A 20320-nucleotide genomic window follows, 5' to 3' on the forward strand; every position below is an offset into this window, starting at 1 on the left:
GGAAAAGAATGGGGCCCCAGTAGGATTAAGAGATGACCCCTACATGTTTTTGACAAAACTCTAAGGTAGGCAGTAATTTTCAAGCAATCATGGACAAGTCTCCCTCCATCTTTTACTATGGTATTCTTCATATTCATTATTATGTCAAATACATTCCATTTACATTTACAGAAACCTCCTATGTCATTCTATGGTGCATTTTTGGCTATAGACTAAGTATGACACACACAAGAAGCAATCTGAAAGATCGTAGTCCAAAATAAACTGAAAAGAAACACTGTATTGTCTCTAGAAATAATTCAAGTTGAGAGACAAACAAAAGGGTATTTTCACTGCTAGAAACCCATGATCTACTTCTGATTACTGGCAGAAGAGGAGTGTATGTAATGCTCATTAGTGAGGCATAGAATTGGTGAGTTCCTAACTAATGCCCTTTAAGTAATAAAATAAACAATGTTCGAAGCCTGTGCTGGATAATGATTCAAGGAAATATCTTTGGGCACTGAAATCTTTTAGTTAAATGGAAAACTTTATTTTGAATATTTAAAAACCAAAATACTATTTCAATACATACTGGAAAAAGTAACATTCTTATGAGTGACAGATATGAAAGAAGGGCTAATTGCAGCAATGTAATCAAGGGAATATTTATCTTAGAAAATAATTGATTCAAAAGAAAGGATAGACATCAAAAGCATCATTTAATACTTTATTCAAAGAAAAAAAGAAAACTGATATAAAGTTGGAAAGTTATACAGCATTTGAATGTCTACTTATATTTTTATTCATGATTTTCTTGGGAAGATGACTGGATAACCTTTTATTATTCTAATATGTATGTTTGAAACAAAAAGTTGACATTGAAACTTACTTTTAAGATTCATGAGGTTTGGGGGTGTTTTTACTCTAAAGAATTTTAGAAATATAATAACCTTTATCTTAGAGAAAGCCAGCATAAATCAGTTCATTGTGAACAGATGTAATATAAATTCAAATTTGTTTAGAATGTTTCCTGAGCCATATGTCATATATATAATATAAAAATGTTTTACAACAGTCATAAGGTGATTAAGAGCTCAAAATGAAATTACAAATTTCATTTTGTCAAATTATCCATTATATATGGATAATATGTCAAAATATTCTAAGTTGAAATATCAATGTAGGGGGCATTAAAATATTATGTAAAATGCTTTATAAATATGAATACCATTAGGAGAAAATTTAAAAATCAGCAACAAAGTAAAAGGAAAACAACAAATATCAAGATGATTTCTTTTAAAGACTAAAATTTTGAAGGGATATTTAATTAAATAATGTCAAAGATAATATTTATCAAGTGAAGAATAAGTTCATGTTTCATTCATAAAAGCTTTTCAGTTTAAAGGTATATCTTACTGTATGAACAAAACAATTTTCCAAGAAATAAAGGACTTTAAAATACAAAGCAGAAAAAAAATATACAGAGGTACAGTGTATTAAACTAGTTACTCAGTCTTTTTTTATTGTGGTTTTGAATCTTTTGGCATATGTACAAGTTTTGATACAAGATGACCTAGACATACAAATTCTGTCACGTGAAATCACTTTTTATGATCAAGCTTCATATGTATTAAGCCATGTTTTCTTTAACTGAGTAGGATATTATATGTAATTATGGAATAATAAAATCTATAAATTTATCTAAGCTCTTAAAATACAGAGTTCTGATACTGAATAAAGCTGAAAGCATTTTTTTCTGAAGTCACAAATTTTGAAAGATATACATCTTTTTTCTATCAGTGGGCTCTTTTTTCTGTCATTTGTTAGTTTACTCTTTATTTACTTAGCAAAGTTAATGAAATGGATTCATAACGACATCTCTTCAAGAACTATTTGTTTGAACACATTTGCCCAAAGTGCATAAGTACGTATTTCATGAACAGTATGAAACTGTTACGTTGACAACTATCACCCATCAGGGCAAGAGCTTTATTGATTTGAACTTTCCCACTATCTTCAATAAAAGCACAATATGACTATATTTTTACATAGAGATAGTTCAAAGTATCTTTGTGTAATCTTTTTGGACAATATTAGAAAAACTGTTATTCTGAACTCGACAGGTGATTGCTAGAAATCCTGTTTTTCAAAACCATAGTAATCAAAAAAGTTATCAGCAGAAAAGCAATCCAAATACAAAGCAAAACTCTCCCCTAGGCTTCCCATCCAAGAATCTGCATGATAAATTATATTGTTGTGTTTTTTTTTTAACCAGGTTAATTTAGGCAATAACATTTAGTTTGGTTTAATTTGTAAATTAATAGGCTACCTGAGACAATGGAGAGCACACTATAATCTCCTTAACCTCTCCAGACTCTTGGCAACTAGTTTCTTAGACAATAGACTAAAAAGAAGGGGGCTTTTTCTAGGTTAGTAAAATGCCATGTGGTCAAATAAGGGACTGCATATCAGTGTTTTCAGTTTAAATTCTTAATTCCAGCAATCCATGCTAAAAAGACAGATTATTCTACATCAATAGCATCCAGAAAATTTAAGCATTGTTTGGAAAATGCAAACTGAATACTGATCAAACTGAACCAAGTTTTAGCACAGTAGGAGAGAATATAGACAAAATATAATGCCTTTTTGAATAAACAAAACAATCTCTTATCATTTGTAATATTAGTCTGAGTTCTGGTAGTGAGAGAAGAGAATGAACAATGCAGCAGGAAAATACAGGGCTGGAGAATTGGTTTCCATTCTCCTAGTGCCAAGATGCCCCAAAGTGAAAGTCCTAAGTTTTTCTTGGGAATCATTACAACTTCTTTTTCCACTCCTTCTCAAATCTAAGTACTGCTTTCACCAGATTTAAATATCTTCAAGATAACAATTTAATTTTTAATCTGAACAACAGCTAAACAAAGACTATTATTGTAAATGATGACAAGTTAAGGACAACTATTCTTTCAGGAATTAAGATAAAGTCAAGTGAATTTTTTCATTTTTTTTTTTTTTGAAAATCCATGGCATTTTTTTTAAGTTTATTTATTTTTATGCAAGAGCTGGGGTACAGCCAGAGGCGCAGGAGGGTGAGAGGATTCATCAGAGACAGAGCAAGAAGCAGAACAGGCAGACTGACAAATACACTGCTGAGGGGAGCAGCGCACGGCAGGAGAGGTTTGCATGCCATGTGGGAAAATCTTTGGCCAGCCTGGAATCAAACCCACGCTGCAGAGACTGTGGACAGCTTCACAGCACTGCTCTCAACCCGCTGTGCCACTGGAGAGGCCCTCAAGTGAATTTTTTCAAGATGACATTTGCCCTCACATTTTGATGAGATCAGTAATGTCTTCATGAGAGGAGATAAATGATAGTGTGGTCAGGACAACACTTTGGAATACCCTGCATTTCTTAAGCAGCTAAGACATTTTAAATAAGGCTACTCAAATTCCTTTCCATAGTTTGAATTTAACCTAGAGCCTCCCAAATTTAAGACTAGAGTATCAAAATGTAAATTAATAACCTATCTATGGTAGTCCATTTGGTTGACATTCTATATTTGTATTTAAGATAAAAGATAATTGTCTTCCCTTTAAGATTTTACATTTTTGCCTATTTTTTTTTTTTTACCTTCTTGTAGTACTCAGCTGATAGCCCTTCACATCTCTATGGGTATCAGTAACAATTTAAACTGTCCTCAGAAACTACCAGAGTTGGCAGGCAAAAAAAGAATTTCACATAGGTTGTTCTTTGCTGTTTACAAATCTGCAGCCCCTACAAAAATGCTTGGACGAGTCCACACTATAACTACTTATTTGAGATAGCAATTTTTGAAATTCATTAGCATATTCTGGACTTTTAATTTTTAATAGTAGATTTCTTCCCCAAATAGTATAACTTCTATTTAGATGAAATCTTAAACATAAACAACATATGTTCAAATTCAACTAAAAGAATCTTAATATTTTTAATTGATTGTTCCTGTCACTTTCTGATTTTCTTTAGAGGTACATCCCAATATCTCTTTGAATGAAGCTAAAATAACATTGAATTTTAAAGTTTCATATTTTATAGTTTGTGTTGCCATTCATTTTAAATCTGAGAAGCATTTAAATTTAAAAGTTATGAAATTATTTTTGTGACAATTGCAAAACTAGCTTTTGCAGGAGAAAAGCATGCAGCCTTAGTTCACGACTATAGAAAAAAGATGTCAATTTAGGAAAACACAGTACAGACATAGAAGAAAATATGTGAATGTATTGAGATTTAATGAATGAAGAGAGAAATGCAGCACAGTTTCTATAAAACATGAAGACATAAGACACAAAATTTCAATTTGGCCAGAAGTACTTTAAGTGACCTTTTAGGAAGGCAATTTTCACAGTTACAGGAGAGATAGGATTTGCAGATTTTGGGGGAAGAAGAAAGGAAGTGATTAGAATGGTAACAGGAGGCTCTCAGAAAAACTTTGTAAATTTATCAGCTAAAGGAAAGGATGCAGAGAAATTCGAGACAAGGGGTAGAACTGTCCCGAGAAAGACTTCTCAAAATCATGACTCATCCGAATACAGACTGAAGGTTAGGGAGGATTGTGTGGAGATGGAAAGACTAAAGACATTATTAGGGTATATGTTTTATAGCAATATCTTTAAAATGGGAAAGCGATGATGTGACAGGCCTAAAATACCTAAAAGATAAATTCATCTTATCCCCATTGCAGGGACTTCGATTGCTAAACCAATGAATAGCTGTGGTACACAGTAGTTCACACAGCATGTACATCAAAAAAAGCATTTCATTTAAATTCCAATATAAAAATTCACTACTAAGGGTATGAGTAAAAAAATGCTACAAAGGCTAGAAAAAATACAACAATGAAAACACAATTGTGCTTTGAAAACTGGCTCCTAATTCATAGTTGATACTATTTTCCCACTTTTTTTGCCAACAACAGCAACACAAAAATGAATGGGAAAAAATACCTAGAAAACCCAAGAAGTGTTTATTATTTCAAGTGTAATTATTCTGTGTGATTAAATCTCTAGATCACATCTGAGTCATTTAAAATCAGTGCTTGATAAAGGTGCTGCAACCATACAACAGGGAAAGGAGAGTCTCTTTAACAAATAGTGTTGGGAAAACTGGGCAGTCACATGCAAAAGAAGTTGGGTCACTATCTCCATGTACAAAAATAAACTCTAAATAGATTAACGATTTAGATACAAGAGCTACAATATATATATGTATATATATATATATATATATATATATATAGCAAAAATCATTGGTGATGTGTTTTACGATATCAGTGATCAAGATGTTTTTGGAAACTCAACCCCTTTGGCAAGGGAAATAAGTAAGTGGTGTAAATCAAATTAAAAAGATTTATACAATGAAAGAAAATAAATACAAATAAAGCAAAAAGATATTCTGCTGATTGGGAGAACTATTTATATATTATATAAATCACAAGAGGTTTATATCCTGAACATATTTAAAACTATAATACCTTAAGAATATGTTGTATCCTAAAATATTAAAAATAGATATAGCATGTGATCAAGCAGTTCCACTCCTTAGTATTTATCCAAAAAATGCAAAAACATTAATTGTAAGGGGATATATGTACTCATATTCATTGCAGCACTATTTACAATAGCCAAGTTATGGAAATAATCTAAGCACCAAAGGACAGAGGAATGGATTAAGAAGATGTAGTACATATATACAACTCAGCTATAAAAGCAAACAAACATGAAATCTTGCCATTCAAAAAAACACAGATAGACCTGGAGGGGATTATGCTAAGTGAAATAAGTCAGAAGCAGAAGACAAGTATCATAACTCCGCTCAAAGTGGAATATAGAGAGGGCTTCCCTGGTGGCGCAAGGGGTTAAGTGCAGCACTATGAAGCAATCCACAGGGAGCTACCCATATGGCGCAGCAGACCTCTCCTGTCTTGCCCGCTGCTCCCCTCAGCAGTGTATTTCAGTCTGCCTGTTCTACTCCCCACTCTGTCTCTGGTGAATCCTCTCACCCCCCACACCTCTGGCATGTACCCCGATTCTCGTATGCATAAATAAATAAAAATCTTAAAAAAAAAAAAAAGTGGAATATAGAGAAACAAACAAGGGAATTGACCAAACTAAACCAAAATAACTACATGTGAGGCAGTATCAACCTATTCTTCTGAATCATGTCTCAATAATAAACAAAATTGAAATTAAAAAAATATGCAGACGTGATCGGAAAGAAGACTTTGTTATACCACTGAATCTACACATTGCCCCATGATGGCCAGTGTTCTAGTCAATTTGGATGAAGACATAAATGACAGATATTTCAATGTTACAGGTGTTATGATAGATGACAGAATCAAAATTCTCATTTTACGGGCTTCAACAAATAAACCCAAAGCAAGGTGAAATTTAACAGGGATGAATGCCAAATCTGGAGTGTGGCTTTAATCAACTGCCTATTCACAGTATAGAAGATATGAGACTTACCACAATTCATATTTAAATCACCCAAGTTCTCAGTAAACTACAATTTTAAGGCAAGTGATTAATGTGATATAGTTAGCACAAAAACTGAGGAACTTGAAGTTTTTATAAATGGAATTACAGAGTCAGTCTAATCAGCAGGCTTACAATAACCAGCTTGAGAGCCAAGTAGGAGGTTAGTGAGTGACACAGATAAGAACAGAGCAAGTGTGAAGATTATGATACCTGGAGTATATTTGCCAGTTAGCAGCTTCTTTCCCCAAGGGTAAACACAGCATTGGCTGAAGAACATAGGTGTCCAGCTGAGGTTGGCCTAATCTGAATTTTCAGATTCTGAATAAGATCCTTTGCAGGTAATCAAGTCAAATTCTATATGTGTATACTATGAATAAAACTAAATAGTCTACATTCAAAAGATATAGAAACCAGAACAATGAGTTTGGAAGATAACTTAATAAACAATGATTGAGGGAATTCAGAATTCTTAGGTGATGAGTTTTGTAGATGATTTGAAAGTTTAAGGAGATGCCAGTTATCTTCATGTATTTGATTCATCCATTTTATGAAGAAGAAAGCAATTATAAACTCAGAATTGGGATCAATGACTGAAAATACTTAGGAGGCAATGTTTTGTAGTTAATATATAATTCTTTTACCTTCTTGGTTAAGTATATTCTTAAGTATTTTATTCTTTTTGATGCTATTATAAATAGACTTACTTTGTTCACTGTAAAAGACATGTGACTGATATTTTGTGTGTTGATTCTATTTCCTGCTACTCTACTTAATTGATTAGTTCTGACAGTTGTTTTGTGGAATCTTTAGGCTTTTTCTAACATATAAGATCATGCCATCTATGAAAAGAGATAATATTGATAACACTATATCTTCCTTTTCAATTTGGATACCTTTATTTTTCTTGCTGACTTTTCCTAGCTAGGACTTCCAGTACTATTTTGGGAAGGGACAAGAGTTCATATCCTTACCTTTTTCTGACTTAGAAAAAAACTTTCATCAGTGAGCATATGGTCACCATGGGCTTGCTTACATTACAAGCTTACTGAATGTTTTAGTCCTGAAAGGGTGTTCAGTAGTACCAAATGCTTTCTTGTATCTTCTGAGATGGTCATGTCATTATTGGCCTCCTATTGTGGTATAAAATACTGATTTTCATAGGTTGAAACATTCTTGCATCTCAAGGTAAATCTCTCTTGCACATGGCTTATGAACCTTTTAAAATGCTCTTGAATTTGGTTTGCTAATCTTTTGCTGAGGATTTTACTATCCGCGTTGCCTGTAGCATTCTTTCCTTGTAGTGTCTTGGTCTGGCTGGGCATTAGGGTAATTCTTGTATATTGAGTTTGGAAGTGTTCCCTCCTCTTCTATTTTTGAGACAAACTTGAGAAGGATTGGTATTAATTTTTCTTTAAATACTTGGTAAAGGGCCTCCCCTGGTGGCACAGCAGTTGAGCGCTGGACTGCGAAGCTGCCCACAGCCTCTGCAGCGCCGGTACGAACCCCTGCCACCAGTGAGGGTCCCACATGGCGCGCAGACCTCTCCTGCCACCCGCTGCTCCCCTCAGCAGTGTATTTCGTCACTCTGCCTGTTCTGTTTCTGGCTCTGGTGAATTCTCTCACCCTCCACGCTTCTGACTGTAACCTAGTGCTTGTATAAACAAATAAATAAATCTCTTAAAAATAAATAAATAAATAAATAGATAGATAGATAGATAGATAGATTCTTGGTAAAATTATCCAAGGACCCATCTGATTATCTGCTTTTTATTATTTATAGATTTTTAATAGCTGATTCAACCTCTTTATTCATTATAGGTTAGTTCAATTTTCTACATTTTTCATAATTCATATATAGATGAAGCAGAAACCAGAATCTTAGGCAATCTCCCCTCAAAGTCAAAGCATTGTAACTACATTCACATTTTTTTCCTCCACAAGGGGAAGCTGGGAGTTGAAGGTTTTCTCCCATTTTTTCCACACTGAGCTGCAGGGGAGGCTTTGTGGCGAATGACAGTGAGCTAGTCCAAACCTTTCACTTTGCTATCAGCGGTCATCCACCTGGTACAGTTTTTGTCAGTGTTTTCACTCATGTTATAAAGAAGCCAGTTCCTCTGAAAAGTCAGAATATGGACATGAAGTTCAGTCTCCCCCATTTCTTCATGAAAGTTGCAAGAGCTGAGTGTTTGTTCAAAGTTGTGCCAGCTGTGCCAGAAGAACCACGGTGAATGAGAGCCATGAGTTTTGGAAATGTCTGGTTTCACACTAGCTTTGTCCATAAAAGGCACCAAGAGAAGTGGCCAGTGTATTGTTGAATCACTATCTCCCTGGAAGAAGGGGTCTTTCTTTTTTTTTCTTAAAGATTTATTTATTTATGCATATAAGAACTGGGGTACAGGACAAAGGTGTGGGGGGGTGAGAGGATTCACCAGAGACAGAGCGGGGAACAGAACAGGCAGACTGACTGAAGTACACTGCTGACGGGAGCAGTGGGCGAGACAGGAGAGGTCCGCTGTGCTACATGGGTTGCTCCCTGGCCATACATACATTCCTGCCTCCTTAGAAAAAGGTGATATGTAGGAAATGTACAGGGAAATAATTAGCTATACCACAAATGATGGAATAAGGATGGAGAACCACCACTTATTATTGAAAATCTGAACAGATTATTGAAATCTGTTCTACAGTGTATCAACAAAGAAATCATACTGCATTATTGCTAAACAAAGGTAGTAACTGAAACAAAATATAAATTTAGTGAAATAGCAATTAGTGTAGTACCATAGGGATGCTGGCTCCAACACTTTAATTTTTATTGTATTTCAATCAATGTTGCTATATGGAAATATAAATAAGTGTATTTTACACCAGAGAGGGAACAAAAAAAAAAAAAAAACTGCTGACTTTAAAAGAAGAATCTAAGTTATTGTCATTCTATGGATGTTATGATTATTATTATAGTAAATCATAGATATGTGATATCATATGACTAGAAAACATACACATATATGAAAGGAAAATTTTAGAGTGTTTTATTCAGGTAAGGAACATCTGTATTAGTACTATTTATCATTTACACTATTCATAAGCTCTATGGAAAATCTCTGATGCCGGGAAGCAACCGTGGAGTTTCATGGACTATCATCACGCTACATTCACCTTCTGAGAATAGAATAATTAATTTCCCTAAGTTGGAGAATATATTTATATTCATAATGTTTTATAATCACTTCTTTCTATGTAGGCATAGTTCATCTAAACCACTTATTCATAAGATACTCTGTCTCTAATTCTCCCAAAGGAGAAAATTAGATGAAATAAACAAAACATGTGTAGGATTTATAAAAGCACAAAGATGTGCTTCCTATCTGGAAGTTACTATTATCACAGGCCAAAGATAGGTTTATTTATAAAGCCATTTCCTATCCCCAAATCTAAATCCCCAAATCTAAAATGCATACATTTTCTATGAAGTAATTTACTACTCAAACTCATCTAATTTGATTTGTCCTCTTTTATTGAGAAGAAAATATTCAAAATGTGAAACTCTAAAAATAGTGGATTTTTAACTGAAAGACTAATTCTTTCTTAATTATAGGTATGCAGAGGTGGCACTGCAATTAGGGACAATCAATAGCTCCAAAATGAATCAGACATTATCCCTCATTTTGTACAAGGATGGACACAGGTTCTGTAAGCAGAAACTCTGGAAGAAAGAGATGTCTGCATTTTCTTCACACCCCTTGGTAGTTACGATATTGTATGTTATTTACTCTCTCACAGAACAAAGTAAATATGTCACTCACATTTTACTGATTATCACTAAACTAATGTACAGATTTTAAGTCAGATCTGTATGACTTAAACTGGAATTCTCCAGCTAGTCACATTCACTGACTTCACTAAAGCAATATTAATGCAACACAATTGATTACTAAATAATTTACCTGATACCTAAAAACATCTTCACCTTAAACTGAGCAATTAACATCACTTTAAGACAAAACAAATCCTTCTAAAATACATGAAATATTCATTTTATAATTTAACAAAATGTGCTTTCATTCCAAGAAAGACAAACTTTTAGGAAATATTAGTTAATATTAAGACAAAAGACTAACAGATTTGAATTTTGTTTTAAAACTGGCCATTTAATCTCTTAGTGATCTTAACTAAAATATTTATCATTCTGTAGCTAGTTACATACCTTTAAAATTTAGACAATAAATTAACTTCTCACATTAATTTTTCAAATGTCTAAATACAAAACTCATGCTGTGATAAAAAACAAAGTTGGCTTGATAAACTCTAGTACAAAATCTTAAATAATATATTGATTAACAATAAAATCCCTTGCTTGAAAAAGCATAAAAAAGTGACACTCTATCAGAAAAGCTAAGTTAGGGCACATTGGGAAATATAAGGTAACTGTTAGAAGTTAAAAAAAAGTAGCAAATGGTAAAAATGTTAAGTTTTTTCCTTCCCCATGGAATAACTGTTCTGGATCTGAAAGTGAGCAAAACAGATGGCGAGAGAACAAAGGGTACAAGTGCGTCTCCATCAGCGTCACGCCTCCCCACTCCCTCTGCTTTCCTGGCAGACCAGGCACCAGGATCATCTCTGTGAGCTTTCACCCTGCACTGAATTCAGCTCCAGAGCGCACCCCCTCCCCCTGCCCCCATGGGCCTTGAGCTAAAGGACACTTGAGAAAAAGGATGAGCTAGGATGTGTGGTGCATGTTAATCCTAGGAATAGAAACAATAGACACTGTCCTTTTTACCCGAATCTTCAAACACACCTAAACTACAGCTAAGTAGACAGACTGTAGTAAATCCTAGGATTCAAGGGGAGAAATGTTAATGGAAATCAATTAAATCCTTCTTATATAATATCTATGAATTAGCCTCATATTCAACATATTTTAAAGTGCACTTTTGGTAAATTCTTATTTAAAGGATAAATTCCTTTTTTAAGAACAATGTCTGCTGTTTTGTTCCCATATACTCATATAACAAATTTCATGAAAAAGTCTAAGACTTGATAGATACGGTTGGAAAGTTACTACTGTGACTAAAAGGTATTTTTCAGAGGCAGAAACAAAAATAAATTTGTCCTCACAATTGTTGCCATATATTCATATAGTTAGCAAAGTTAGTTACTCAAAATTACTTACATTTAGCTGCAGCTTTTCATCTGATCCAACTTCTTTTTATTTTTTTTATTAAGGTAACATTGGCTTACAAAACTATGTGAGTCAGAATTATAGGATCCTATCCATTTAGATGTATGTTACCACAACACACCCATCATCAAGATTAAGATGCAATTATTTTATGTACATAATTTCCAAAATTATAATCTTCTTATGTATTTCAATGAAGAGCTAACATGGCAAACTCCTATTCACTTGATGACGTGCCATTATGTTAGCTGGTATGTGTTAGCTGTGATTTTTAAATATAAGCGATAGCTTCTCTCGCTAGATAAGAAGTTGACTACAATGTTATCAGCACTCAGATCCAGTTATTGTCAGTTCATCAACAGTTACTTCTGAAATTATGTTGAGAGGATCCATGAAGTCTGCCTGAATTTCTATCATTATTAATGTTCTAATATTACATAAGCAAACACAGATGAAACCAAAACAGAGCATGGGAGCAGTGAAATAAATTCAAATGCTGTGTTCTGTGTATGGAAAAGAACCTTTAGGATAAATAAAAGCACATTTATTAGCTGTATGAACTTGGTTAAGTCCCCCAATTTAGCTGAGATTCAGCTTAATAATGCATAACATGCAAACAATTCTCCTACTACCCACAGAAATAATACGAGATTCAAAGAGAGGATGCATAAGAAAATGCTTTGGAAAGTTAGCAGTTTGCCTAAATATTCAACATCTTTCTGTTCTCTATTTCTATTGAAAAGGTAAACTCACAACCTCACATAGGCAAATGGTACATGACCAATTATGTTAGCAAGTGTGTGTGTGTGCACTCACACTGTATAATTGGACCGTGGAATCCATGGGATTAGTGCTCTGATAAAAAAAAGTAGCACCATTCTTTGCCTCTGTTTATCTAGGTTTTTATCTTGTTTACTAGAAAATTTGAAATACTGGCATCTTGATGACTATGTTTCTATGATTGACTGATTTAAGGTGTACCAAAAATCTCTAGGGTATAAACGTGGTGCAGTAGTCAACACTACTGTTGCCCAAACAAGGTAATGACACTTTCACTAGGTACAAACTCATGTAGAGTGTCTGGAAACAAGATTATTATAATCAGGATAAATGAAACAAAGTAAACCATTGTATATCAGGTCCCTTTCTCATTTACAGAGCACATTATTTCGAGATAGAAAAACACTGATAGAACATACAAAATAAAAATCAAGTCCAATTGGGGCAAAAATAATTTAAAAAAGTCTCAAATGTACTGCTAATTAAGAGCCATGCAATGTACTAATTTATTTTAATAAATCTGTTGTTATGATCAAGCTAGAACACTATATTTAGAGTATTTATAAACATATTGCGAATATGGTCAATAGTAATTGTCAATAGCAATCTGTCATTAGCAGCAATTCTGTATTATCACAATCTTACTTAGAACTGGATTAAAGTCAGGGAAGTTGCTGGCAGACAGACCACACTTCTGCACATAAATTGTGGTAACTAATGAAAACTACCACTGGAAAAGAGAGCAGAAGCAATGTAGTATAAGACAGTCTTTAAGTTATACTACTACCTTCACATTTGGTCTAATTCAAAGTTCTAGTCCTAAAACTGAAATAAAACTAGTCTAGATCTCATTCAAACAAACTCAGATACATTCAAGATTCTGTGGATTACCAGAGATCAGCATATGTCATATATATATTGACTTAATGCCTATTTAGTCAACTATACTTAAATATTTTAATAAATAGAGATAATAGCAAAATGAATACAAATTATGTTAACATTAGGCCTTTGGATTTGTTATATACATGAAGACTGTAAGATCACCATTTTTTAAAAAACTTAATAAAATATATTTCAAGGACATATTACAATTATGCTACCCATTTTAAAAGTTAATAAGTTGAATGCCTTTGTTAGCCTTTTCTTATATAGCTTGGAAAAAAATCAGGATTTTCACATTTGAACAGTTTTCTGACATAGAATTAACATAACTGGTTTGAAAGTGAATTTCCAACTGTAAAACATAGATAGATGGCAATCATACATATTTAAACTAAAGCAAAACCCAACAGCATTTTGTTTAAAATCATAGTAACTAAACTTAATTGTAATTTACTTCAATTTTTTTCTGTAAGAAAAATCAACTGTTATAAATTTGCAATATTTCATAAATTAACAATCCATTGCAACACTTTTTCATCAACTGAATAAAAAAATAGATACTGGAACTAAGGATAAGAACAGAGAGGGTGGGGAGCAGAGATAAGGTTAAGAAATAGAGAAGAGTTAGACCCTTATATAGACCATGGAAGAGAATAAGGGAAATGAAGCTTAAATAGATTTCAAGAATAAATGAGAAATCACAAAGCAATATCTCTTACCCTGAAAAACTCTTTAGTGGAGCCAGAGTCTAATGTTCCATAAGCAATTTCTGTTTGCTTAGAAAGGTCCTCAGCACTTTCGATGGGAGACACCATCCTCTCTACAGTCAGGAAGGCAGCTAAGTTAGCCGTGTAGGAGGAGATTATGATCAGGGTAAAGAACCACCACACACCTCCAACAATGCGCCCAGAGAGGGATCTAATAACAAGTATGAAATGGATTTGTAAAGTGAAATGAATGACCAAATAAAAAAACAAGTTAGCAGCATTATGCAAAAATTGACTCACATGGGAATCTTTAGCTTTATATTTCTCAATCTATCTGCCCATTAGTGAAACCAGAAATTATTAAACATTGTGGGCAAAGAGTACAGTTTAGTTAGATTTGTTCACATATCCAGAAGCCAAAACTTAAGATTCCTGTAATTCTTTTATAGTTATAATTCCCAAATTCATTTATGGTATGAAATTCCATTATCAGATCAATTTCAAGAACTGTGCAAATAACCCATCCAATATCTATATTCACTCATGACATAAGCAAACATGAATAAAAGAACTGAAACCTCCAGCTAAACTCAGAATAATTCTGACAATCAAAATTAAATATTAAAAATATTAAAAATAAATATTAAAAATATTAAAAATATTTATGCACCATAAATGTAGCTTTTACCACAGAAGAAAGGCTCCCTTTAATTTAGCCAGTGAAGTTCAAAATTTTCATTAGGATTTTGTATGTACAAAATCATAGATTGTAGATACAATGCAGGATAGAAGATGAGAAAAAATGATACCACAAACAAAGGTATGACAGAAAATATAACTCATAATGAGTAAAAATCTGATGCTTCACGAAATGGATTGCTATGACCCTGGACCTCTGTGCCTCCTGCTTAAGAAAAAAAGAAAACTCAAGGAAAACAAATTAGACAATTCAAAGTTTGAAAGACATGGCTATTAGATACCCATATAGCTATAAATAAAATAATGTTTCTGTGACTATAACTTATGTAAAATACTTTCAAAAGCTTTTTAGATTCCTAACATTTTACTTCAAAGTCTATTTAGATTAATATAAATATGTATATATAGAAATAGATGTATACTGTATTATTTTGAAAGATTTGGTGGGATTCTACACATAATTAAGGCTTTTGAACAATACTAAGCAACCAAACATTACTTTTTTGTTAATTTCACTATATCTAACAATTAGACTTGCTGAGTAAAGAGGCAACATTTCTAAAACCCCTAATCACAAAAATTTGGCAACTTTTGGTCTAAAGTCATCCTTCTGATAAACAACCATAAGAAATATTTTGATGAAATATAGATAATGTATCAAATTATTAGGTAAGAACTATAGAATAAAATACTGAAACATGGAGGAAAAAAGAAAACAGGTTTATAAGATTTCTTTTTAGATAAAAATATCTGATGCTAAAATAAAAGAGGAGAGAGAAACAGAAAGAAACCAAGCAAAGAAAAGCCAATAGAATATAATTAGAACCTTTACCATGGCCTCTGAGAGATGCAGAGAATAAAATAAACAAGATAGGATGGGAAAAGTTAAATATTTCTCACTCATATTCTGAAAGAGTATTAAATATATTTTAAATTTGGGAAATTTTTATGTGGACACAGCCACTCTCAGTGTTCCCTATTTATTTCATAGCAATGATAGTCTAATTATATGATATGTATCCTGTATTTAAGAGGGCAGCTTCAGTACCTAAATGCTCAAATCTCTCAAAACAAAAACTAATTACCTGGTAATGGCTTTTGACACTGTACATTGCATGTTAATTGTCCTTCTATTCCAGTTGTAAAATAAATGCAAGTTAAATACATTAGTTGTTTTCTTTTACATTGCTTGAATCAAACTTCATGAGATTAAATATGTCAGTTTATACAAAGTGTACAAGATAGCACAACAAATTTATTGGACTTAAACATCATTTAACAGAGAAAATTTTTGAGCATTGTATTATGTATTTGTAAGTGTAATCAAAGTATCAGTTAATGTTTCTGAATTTTGGGGGAACTTTTATATAAAGAGACAAACTCAGTTATATTTTATGGTGACAGGCAAAAAATCCTTCTCTAATTAAAAATAAAATTTTCACCTCTCAGAATCTCCACTAATGAAATGCAGCAAATAAATCCATGTATATTATCATTTATTTTTATCCCTAGCAAGTAGCTATTTTAAAAATGGTATACATTTTTATATTTATTTGAATCTTTTAGCAATATTAGGGAAAAACAGAAGGAAGCAGGAGAGTAAGTCACTTTGTTGCTATTTATAGTATAATTTCTGTTGTCCTATTTTTCAGAATACAACAATTAAGATATTCTAAACTTAATTTCATTCAAATGACCAATTCAATTTAATAAATCATTCTAAATTAATATTTAAATGTTTTCTAGTAATATCAACAATATAGTTCCATATCACATTTTACTTAGGAGGATACGCTAAGATCTTTTCAAATATTTAAAAAGCATCTGTAAAATGACCTGTGTATTTCATGTATATGTGTGCAATTATGTATTTATATATTATTTATTTTAGATACTCAGCTGCTCTATCTAAACTTTTTTTTTTTGCCCTCTAAACTAGAGTAACCAACATTGTATTCTTTAAAAGTGAAGGTTTGACTCATTAAAAATGTATTAATATTTCCAATGTTATATAGTATGTTCAATTGTTAATCTCACATATTGTATAAAGCAAAAGATGTGCTCCTTAAAATTTTTTCACAAAGTGAATTTTGCCCACATACATTTTGTGGCAAAAAAGAAAATCATCTGATAACAAGGAAAAACATCTAAAATCTACTTTTACAGAAAAATTTAAAAATTACATATGAAATTATAATGTCGAGTAAGAAATGAAATAAAAATTGAATGCATAGAAACAGTTCTATTGTAGGAATAAGACTGACTAGAAATTGTCTATAAGTCATCATGAACCCTGTTATAATATAGACTGTTAAAGATGCCCAGATTAGCAGCCCCTATATGTGAATGTTTTCTGCTCCTTAACAAACACTGGACACTAAGACATCTACCTTCAGACTTACGATGCATAAGAAACAAAGCAAGCAAATCTGAGATTTCACCTGCGGAGCACAGATAGATATGCTCTACTTTAAAATGAACCTTCATAGAATCTCCTTTACTTATTTAAATGGCAGAACATAGTTCACGTTATCCTAGGCTAATTGCCTCATATCTCAAAACTAGGGTAACATTATAATGCAAAAGTCTTCTCACCAAAAGTGACTCATTTTATTAGTGTTTTATGGAAAAGATATTCTCTGAGACCCCAGTTTGGTAAGTATTTTCCCCCCTCATTATTAGAATTTTAATAATTTTAACTTAAACTCAGTATAGAGATAAATTTAATCATATGCATTTTGTTAGAGGTCATCACAATTACACATTTGTATGCAGTCTCTTAGAGAAGTCACAGGGAATATTATAGTAATGATGGAATTAAGATGTTTAGATCCTGTAATCCATAAAAATATGATCTATCAGGGAACTATGCCATTGATAATTTCTGTCTACGTAATATATTTCCATTACCTCACTGGGGGGCATGTAGAAAAAAAAGATTGCAAAAGATACAAATATTTGACCTTCTCTTATAGCTTTTTGAATTAATCTCTTATTCTCCAAAGTGCTCAAAAACTAACAATAGAATTAAATAGTATTAGAAAAGGTACAGCCTTTGCTCGTTATTAAGGTATTCTGTAGATAACCCAGTCCAAATTAAAATGTGTCAGATAAATAATCATTTAAGCTTTAAATGTGAAAACTATCACAGGAGAAAAAGTATGATTTATTCCTCTGAAAAGAAAGATCTGGCTGTCATTCTTATTCATGTATGTAACATGAACAAAGGCAATATATGTTTTGGATATATTCATTGCAAATAGGCAATCAAGGAGAGAAATAGCACAACTAATGAGAGCAGAGATGTCTGAATTTATCCCATGCTGTGTATCTTACCATTCAATATGGCACAAGCTTTTGTAATGAATCAGCCATCATTACCCAACCATGTATGTTTATCAACAGATGCTTGCGAAATATGTTATACATTCATTCTAACCCAGCAACCTAACCTTAAAATTTTTGCTTGTAAATCTCTCAGACCCTTTATCATGAGCTAACAATGGGAACATAAAAGAGAAAAGATGGGATGTGTGCTAATGAAGTTTTGTAAGCAAGTTGTTGTTTTTGTAGTTAATAACTTATGTAGCCCATTTTCCCATATACAGGTCTGTGGGTCAACACACAGATGACTGTAAAATGAGAATATGCAGCAAAAACACGGTACCCCTCCAAGAAGGCATGGAATGATAGGAACCTTATGCATTTTATAGCCTCTCCATGGTGTGTATAATTTCACCAGGGAAATATAAGCTCAACATTCGAAGAACATTGCTCAAATATTTCACAGACTTATGCCGATTATAAGATTCTGCCCTTAAGTTTTAACGGCTTGGACAGGTAGTCGGCAGCTGGCAAATTCTTTAGAGTGAATTCATAAACACCATGAATGTCCACTTGAGACCTAAAATGCACAAAGTTGAAGCAGGCGAGTAACCAACCTTGGCGAAATATCGCATCCTTGCTGCATAAAGGCACCCAAGGAAAACCAGAGACTATTAAAAATCCCAAATTCATTAGTTGATTCACTACTTTGTGTTTCTCTTCCATCTTCAAACTCCTCAGTGTGCCACTCGTAGGGGCTAAATCTGCTGACCAGGAATAAAACTACACTGACCCCAATGTAGGCAAAAACAATGCACATCCAGATCTCATAGGCTAAAGGATCAAGAAATGAAAACACTCCTGGTTTGGACTTCTGAGGCTTCTTGATCATGATAGATATCCCGAGGCTCATAAAGGGCTTTGAGAAGTCAATCACCTCTTCTCTCACAAGGGTAATAGTTAATGGAGCAATTGCAATATCAGCTTTCTGTAAGGGAAACAAAGGAAAATAATAGTACCTGGAGTCATGGTCAGTATGGAATCATGGTTACATCATTGGAGCAAAAGGGAAGGAAAGGAAATCAGGGAAAATAGCAACAATTATTTCCCTGCAGAGTCCTAGTAAAGAATAAAAAAAGAGCAATTTGTTCCTCAAATAGCCCTCCTTTTTATAAATGCATAGTACGCTCATCTGGCTTGATTACGATAATTACATCTCTACACTGCATTTATGCCTTTGCAGCCTTTGAACAATACACATGCCCATATCCTTCAAGACAAATGAAATGCCTATCTCAGTTTAGATGCTTGTTTGCTTCTGACTTCATCCTTAATCTTCAAATGTTCATAAGGAAATAAGTATTCCTAGAGCAATGTGGTAACCAACAGCCTTAAGATATAGGCACTTTACAGGGAATATTCTGTGAACAGCAGTTCAAGCTGGATAATTTTACATAAGGGAAGAGGTATACTTACCCCATACACAAGTTCTCCAACCATCCCATTCCAAATTTTCGTGTCTGCATCCCTGGCCCCATACTTGCCATCCCCAACAATTGTCAACTTGTACTTGAACCCACAATGCTTGGCAATTTCTGCAGCCAAGTCAACACAGTAGCCCTCATAACGCTCATTGCCTTCAAGCATTTCATGGTTTTTCTTCATCATAACATATGGAGATTCCTGGATGGAAAGAGAGTACATTAGCTGATTACAAAAAAAAAGCTGTGATTATTTACTCTCATTAAATCAAATCTTCTGGTTTAATAATAGCCTTGTAGTCAGAAACATTAAGAATAAAGATGGTGGACAGTGTTAGAGGGTGTAATTAAGCATAATGTTTCTGGAAGGTCCTCAAATGTCTACCATTGTATTTCATGCACATGGCTTGTTCCTAGTCATACCAGAGCAACTGAAACTCAAACGCAGAAACTGTTGGCAATTTTCCTTGTCATGTTTGCAATTCTGAGGCTTAATGAGGAAGAATGCTGCTCAGCATCTATTTATACAACTCTGGATCCATCATACTCACTGTGGTTAAGACCATTCCAAGCCCAACAGCCAGCATTTATCCTGCACACTGCTGTTTCAAGGATAAGGCTCATGAGGAAATTAGGTTCATGGTTAAAAGAGTAAAAGAATTATTTTCCAGGTGATGCACTGATTCCACCCCCTTAGATTTCAGGTTTCGTTTCATCTAAGACATAATACCATTGAATGATGACACAAAGACAGCCAGAGAA

The 20320-nt window shown here is 33.2% G+C and overlaps 1 protein-coding gene across 2 annotated transcripts in view; it reads right to left on the reverse strand.

Moving 5' to 3' along the window:
* The window catches only part of GRIA2 (glutamate ionotropic receptor AMPA type subunit 2), a gene marked incomplete at both ends in the record, with an annotated part of 97841 nt that overhangs the window by 3682 nt on the left and 73839 nt on the right, over positions 1-20320 (reverse strand). For both annotated transcript variants that reach the window (XM_084244474.1, XM_084244475.1), the window contains 3 exons: positions 14067-14265; positions 18695-19065; positions 19554-19760. In XM_084244474.1, the coding sequence (XP_084100600.1) occupies positions 14067-14265; positions 18695-19065; positions 19554-19760 (777 nt within the window). The remainder of the gene's footprint in view (positions 1-14066; positions 14266-18694; positions 19066-19553; positions 19761-20320) is intronic.

This window comes from Talpa europaea (assembly GCF_964194135.1).
Source record: "Talpa europaea genome assembly, chromosome: 10".
Lineage (NCBI taxonomy): Eukaryota > Metazoa > Chordata > Mammalia > Eulipotyphla > Talpidae > Talpa > Talpa europaea.